Source organism: Cloeon dipterum, chromosome 4 (assembly GCF_949628265.1).
Source record: "Cloeon dipterum chromosome 4, ieCloDipt1.1, whole genome shotgun sequence".
Taxonomy (NCBI): domain Eukaryota; kingdom Metazoa; phylum Arthropoda; class Insecta; order Ephemeroptera; family Baetidae; genus Cloeon; species Cloeon dipterum.
The window spans coordinates 27,440,857-27,446,968 of NC_088789.1; the positions used below are offsets into that span (position 1 = coordinate 27,440,857).

Here is a 6,112-nt window from a genome sequence, read left to right on the forward strand (position 1 = left end):
ATTATCCAGTACATCAAAGGAAACCAATGCGACAGAGTCATAAAATTTGTAAAATGTCACTTTGGCTCGAAACAAATTTTGCCTCGTAAAAGTTCAATCAAATAAATGCTTGGCTGCGTTGAAATTCTTATACAAGGTGAATTTCGAATTTGCCAGCGGCATCTCACAATCAGGAGCGTGAGGCATCATCTTAAAATTTCCCGAGTTTCCGCGTCTATGTGCAAATTGCTGTGTCACGTCAATTTTAGTCACGTTGGGGTAAGCATTCATGAAAAGAATCTAAGGTAAAAATACCATTTATACAACTAGTAGATTTTTACTTGAATAAAACACCATTTTAAATATTTAGGTTTTTAAAATTACTGGATAATTTATTAACTTGGGAACAAAAACATCACTGTATTCAATTTACAGAAGAACTTGGCAATTATAACTAACTTCATATATATGAGAATTGACTGTCCGCCTGCCGCAAAACTGGTTGGCGCAGACATATTCACATTGCGTGAGAATTATTGTTGAAATTTGCGCTTCTGTAAAAATGCAACACACTGCCGGCTGCGAGGAAGCGATTCAGAGCCTCTTCTTGGTCGCAACGCTGTGGTGCAGACCGTTGGCCACTCCGTTGGACGGCTTGACCGCACAGCCGTTGCCGTTCCTGGCATTCTTTTTTCCCTGCGCCAAGTGCTAAAATTAGTTGAAAGCAGAATTAATATCAGAGCCGCCGGATCGAGCATGATTGCGGCTCAATCGGAGGCTCGTCGAAAGGAACAAAAAGAACGAAAAATGTATATATTTGAAAACACAAATAATTTGATGTAATTACCCTGTCAATGTAGGCCTTGATGTAAAAGTTGCCGAACAGGACGATGAAAGACATCATGTAGATGACAAGCGCGTACTGCATCCATAAAGGGAAGTCGCAGCCAGTCCTGATGCCGTTGATGCCCATGATGAGTGCGGTCGTGAACTGGATCTGAATGGCACGCACAATCAGTGTTTTTTTTTTATTTATTTTCTGTGTTTTTTGTAAAACCATACCAGCTGCATGATGGTCAGGTACTTTTTCCACCAGAGGAATTTGGCTATCTTTGGACCCATGGCTGCCAAAGCGTAGTACGTGTACATCACCACGTGGATGCAACTGTTCACCATTGCTGGCAGGAACGCTGAGAAAAATCAGGTTATAAAAATGATAGAACGCAAAACCACAATATTATGTTAAGGGTAAACTTAAAATCGCACATTTTTTGCCCCAAAAAATTGTCATTGTAGTTACTGGGGTCCAAACCTGAACTGAATTTTATGTTTTTGAAAGTAAAAGCTTTACAGAAAATTTGTTGACTGTACTTTCAACCTTTACTTGAATCTAAAAATTTTAAAAAAGCTAAAAATTTATTAAATTGTCGCTCAATTTTTTTAGAAAATCGGTTCAAAAGTTTGCATGCTAATCAAGCATTGGTTCCTTACTGTCAAATCAGGTTTTATTTCACAATTCAGGGAATTTTTCCTCAAAATTTGCACACCATGGGATTGTTCATGACGAGAAGAATTAAAATCAAGCAAAAAATATTTGACAAACAGTTGAATTTTTCAAGAAAATCGGCAAAAGCTGAAATTTAACTATTCTTTCCTCATTTCATCATCACACATTGTAGAGATAAATTGCATAAATCAATAAACTCAATGCAAATGCCAACAATGCAAAATGTTCTTAATGGTCGTTGGCTTGTAAAGCTAGCTCTCTTAAAAAAAATAAAATAAAAGCTGCTGCCAATGCAATATCATTTAATATTAAAGGGAGCTTGCTCATTGCGGCGCTATATATGTATATATGGCACGTTTGTAAAGAAGAATGATTGAAATTAGAAGAAAATCAGCTTTAAACTGAATGGAAAAACTTTTAGGAGGGCAAAATTGCTGACAACGCTATAATTATATGTGGAAGATAACGATTCCAAAATAGAAAACGATTTTAAAAGAGGAAGAAAACTTTTTATGCAGAGTAAGGAAGTGGATTCATTTCCAATCCTTACATTTCACTTATGCTAACTCACAGTTTTGGAATATATATTTTTTAAGCGAAAATTATCCCCTGGAATTCATTAAAATGGTTTTATCTCTCTATGAAATTAGCCCCAGAAATAATAAGATTCGTGTAAATTTTCCTTAAATTTCGATTTTACTTTTTTTGTAATTTTCCTCTACTTACTTGATCCACTAGGAACCCACTTGACTCCAATCCACCAGAGTGAAAACATGGTCGAGTGGTGGTACACGTGCAGGAATGTAAGCTGGTTGTTTTTCTTTCTCAAAATGAAGAAGAATGTGTCGCAAAACTCGATCAGTTTTGAAAAGTAGTACCACCACACAGCCTTCGTTATCTGCGGAGAGAAAATTTAAAATTAGGGTGATCAAAGCATGATTTCTCTCATTATTACTCACTCTCATCTCGTCGGGACTAGCGGTCCTTCCTACTGGCTGGCACACGTAGCTATAACTAAGTCGGGTTGAAGCTATTAACAACTGAAACAGGGAATTCAAAGTCAGGTTTGATTTATTTAACTAATACAAATAAATAAGCACATTTTGTCAATTTGGAATCAATTTTTGGGGCTTTAAATAATGAAATGAGAGTTGTGTCTGTGCCAGTTTTGGTAGTTATGCAACCTGGGAGCTTTGAAAGTTGTGCAAGATGCCTATCTTTTTCCTTTGGGTAAAAACATGGTTCTTATAGCCTGCTTGTTTGAACAAACAAAGGCTCACAGAAAAATTAAACTCCAGTTTAGCAGTTCTGCTGACATAGCTGAATTGAAAGCCCCCATTTTAAAAGTGTATTTTGCCTGAATTTTTAAGTCAAAACAATTTTAATAAAACGAGTGTGTAAAATGTAAACACCTCGTAAGCGATGAAGGCGTTGAGGGCTGCCATGGCAAAATTATAAGGGATGAGCGCCCACGTGAGAGCGAAGGGTTTGCGGTCCCTCATCAACTTCGGGCCGGTCCACACGATGGCAAGGTAGACGGCCGTGTAGAGAATGGTAGGCCAAGGGGTGTCCACCAGGAGCCACCCGCGAGTTCTTTCATCTGCGGAGGAACAGTTAAAGTTCAGATTCTGCCAAATATCTAGAAATTTAAAATGAATTTTTCAATAAAATTGATATCGATCCCCTTTGTCGCGATCCATCCAACTGTGCGCGAATTTTTTGTGAGGAAAAATTCCCTAAATTGTGGCTGGGAGACAATGCTTGCCTTTGAACTGATTTTCTTGAATATTTAGAAAAATTTAAGTTTACCTCTCATTTTTAGATAAAAGTCACAATTTTTTTGCATAGCTTTGATTTAAATAAAATGTATTACCTGAAATTTTATTCGTCCAGACGCAAAAGTTGTAGAAGCGGTTATAATAGTCAGCGATGAATTCCATTTTGAGACTTTTATCTTACTTCTACGCTAGAGACAATCAACTAGATCAGGACTGAAATAAGCGAGAATGTTAATTTTAAAACAAAATTCAGAAATTAAATCGAGTTTGCGCGTACCTTGAAAGAAGAGTTTGAGTGACGCGTGAGTATCACAGGCTCATTACATCTGCAGAGGTGTTGTGAGGAAGAGGTTCGGTCGGTGAGTGTACTCTCGAGCGCTCAGTCAGGGCAGAAAAGGTCTCAGGGTATGAACGCAGTCGGTCGTTCTGCCCTCTCCTCTGCTCTAGGTGCGCCGCCCTCACTCTCTTCTCAGGCACTCAACCTGAAAAAAAGTCCATGAACCTGACTGGGGAGATAAAACCATTGTTTCAGCCAAAGTGCTAAAATAATAATAATCGTTCGAGGCTCGATGAAACATCAATGATCAAACGATTGTCGAGGTGAGGAAATCATAATGACAGATGCGCGAGTGGAGGTTCTAAAATCACAATTGTGTTATACTCTCAGTAGGCCATCTCATTTACAGTTATCACTTGAATATTTCAGTCATGTTTAGATCTCACTCCGAGTTTTTACCCTCAAAAAGAACTACGAGAGAGGCGCACGAGAAGTTTTCCGAGTGAGAAGTGCCATGCCTGGTGTTTTTGCACTGACTGTGTCGGTGAGAACGCCTCCGCCGACAAAAATCAATACTCTCAGACGAAACCCTCTCTGAAAAAGGGGTGGCGTTGGACCGACCCCGCAACTCACCCCTGCGGAGCAGTGTGGAAGCTTCAAACGCTTAAATAGGGCGCGAAAGTGAGAGTTCGAGAGTTGTGTCATAAATCGAAATCTCACGGAGCCGCGAGATAATTATTAAAATCCAGTGATTTTACTAAAAATGTATTCATTGAACATAATTAATTAATGCAAAAAAATGACAGCTTGTGATGTGGAGTTTAATTTTTTTCTAGTTTAGTTGTCATAAAATTAAGCTTTAGTTTGGCCATTTTTATTTTTTTGCATCCTGGTAAATCAAGTTTTTTCAGGATGTGCAAAAATTGCAAATTTGATCATCTTTCCGAATTTGAAAATAATTTTTATCTAGCACTCACAGCAGCTGAATTTTAAAGCCAAGCCCGCGCACTCCTTAAAAAAATTTTTGTCCACCATTTTGCAGAAATAAAATCAGCTCGATTTATATTCATAATAAATTTCTGAGCACAAGCTCATCTGAGCGCCGGAATTGCTCAAGTGGAACAAAGCGCAAATCATTCGGAAAAATCCAACAGCGCTGAGCATATGATAACAGTGCAAAAATATGTGATCTCATTTATTTCCAGCGCTCGTCTATTACTGCAACGCGATCGCCGAACAAAGAGTGCTGTAACACGAGCTGAGCAGGAATTAAAATGAAAACAACGTAACAGCGTTCGGTCGAGTCACGCCGAAAATGAAATAGGAGCAGACCTGGTAAACAATAATTGTAGTCGGAGTAGAGCTACAAAATAATGGCAATTGATGAGAGGACATTTTTTGGACAAAGGTCTCGTGATTCCGGCGGGGTGCATCGAATTTATTTTCGAGCGAGCGTGATGTGAAATCGCACTTTTTGGCCGATCACGACTGGTTGCTGAAGCGAGCGACCAAAAGTTGTGATCCCCTCACAATCAGTCCTCAAAAGAAAGTACCGCTTTTTGTTTATACAGAAAAAGAAGATGCGAAAAAATAATAATCTATTATTAGATGGAAATTTTATAATTTGCATAAATATGTTTCCAGAAAGCACATGGGATTTAAAAAATACAAAAAAAAATTGAAAAGGAGATTAAATGCGACTATCTGGTTTTAAAATTAATTTAATATTGTAAATACCGGAAATTCCACTACATTAATGTACTACCAGACGAGGGATCAGTAATTTAATTGCACTTCATCACGTGCATTTCAGGGAAAATATTAAATTAATAAATACCTCGTGTAGAGATTGGAATTTTATATTGAAATATCACCTTTTATCTAGAGCTGGTCTCTGCTCTTCCGAAGCCAAGTACTTTCCTCCTCTGGAATAATTTCACTGAAGTGTTTAGGCGACAAAGTGATATTTTTATTACTCACCTGACTAAACACCGGCAAAAAACGCTGTCGTCAGCACCAAAGGTTAGAGCAATAAATTGTGATCCAAGCTAAATATTACTGCCAGAGCGCTCATTTCAATAAACAAATGAACACCTAAGCAACCTTTGGAGTTGCGTGAAATGCAAATTTTTAAATAGCATACTTGCTGGAAAACTCTTTTGACAAGGGTAATGCACCTATAAATCCGAAAAACATGACGGTATTTTCACTACAATTCGATAGTGTTTGATAAAAGATGACAATTAATTTACAATATTTAATAATTCCAAATTTTGTAGAAGAAAAGAAGTAAATTAAAAGAATTGCAAATTTGAGCAGCTTCCCGAACTGGAAAAGATTTTATAACAGCTTAATTATAAAGCTAAACTCGTATCCATCAAATTATTTTAAAATTGAAAAATATTTTGAAGATCTCACTAAACTCTACAGCTTTTTAAAGGCGTAGAAAGTTTTCAAACTTCGAAATTTACCCGTGCACAACTGAAAAAACACAAAGGAAAGATACTTTAGCATATTTTCTGTATGGTGGTGAAAGGAAAAATCATTTTTTTCCAGATCAATAGGTTCAAT

At 37.4% G+C, this 6,112-nt stretch overlaps 1 protein-coding gene across 4 annotated transcripts; it reads right to left on the reverse strand.

Moving 5' to 3' along the window:
- Window positions 1–344: 344 nt before the first annotated feature.
- Window positions 345–5,532, reverse strand: LOC135944764 (very long chain fatty acid elongase 4-like). 4 transcript variants are annotated; one of them, XM_065491944.1, is made up of 9 exons: window positions 5,416–5,532; window positions 3,542–3,746; window positions 3,360–3,477; window positions 2,899–3,086; window positions 2,446–2,526; window positions 2,213–2,384; window positions 1,042–1,169; window positions 827–976; window positions 345–687 (listed from the first exon to the last, which is right to left on the reverse strand). In XM_065491944.1, exons 3-9 carry the CDS (start codon window positions 3,424–3,426, stop codon window positions 574–576), a joined length of 900 nt encoding a protein of 299 aa, XP_065348016.1. In that variant the 5' UTR covers window positions 3,427–3,477; window positions 3,542–3,746; window positions 5,416–5,532; the 3' UTR covers window positions 345–573. The 4 variants fall into 4 exon arrangements, with proteins under 4 accessions (XP_065348016.1, XP_065348017.1, XP_065348014.1 ...); XM_065491945.1 differs by lacking the exon at window positions 5,416–5,532 and adding an exon at window positions 4,001–4,173 and having other exon boundaries at window positions 345–675; XM_065491942.1 differs by lacking the exon at window positions 5,416–5,532 and adding an exon at window positions 4,001–4,159.
- Between the last annotated feature and the right edge of the window lie 580 nt (window positions 5,533–6,112).

What these genes read in the sequence shown, in the direction of transcription:
- LOC135944764 (XM_065491944.1), bottom strand. Translation starts at nt 3,426, where the DNA reads ATGGAATTCATCGCTGACTATTATAACCGCTTCTACAACTTTTGCGTC. An exon ending in CTGGACGAATAAAATTTCAG is followed by an intron (nt 3,087 to 3,359) that starts GTAATACATTTT and finishes GTTCCTCCGCAG; the next exon opens with ATGAAAGAACTCGCGGGTGG. An exon ending in ACGCCTTCATCGCTTACGAG is followed by an intron (nt 2,527 to 2,898) that starts GTGTTTACATTT and finishes TCCCTGTTTCAG; the next exon opens with TTGTTAATAGCTTCAACCCG.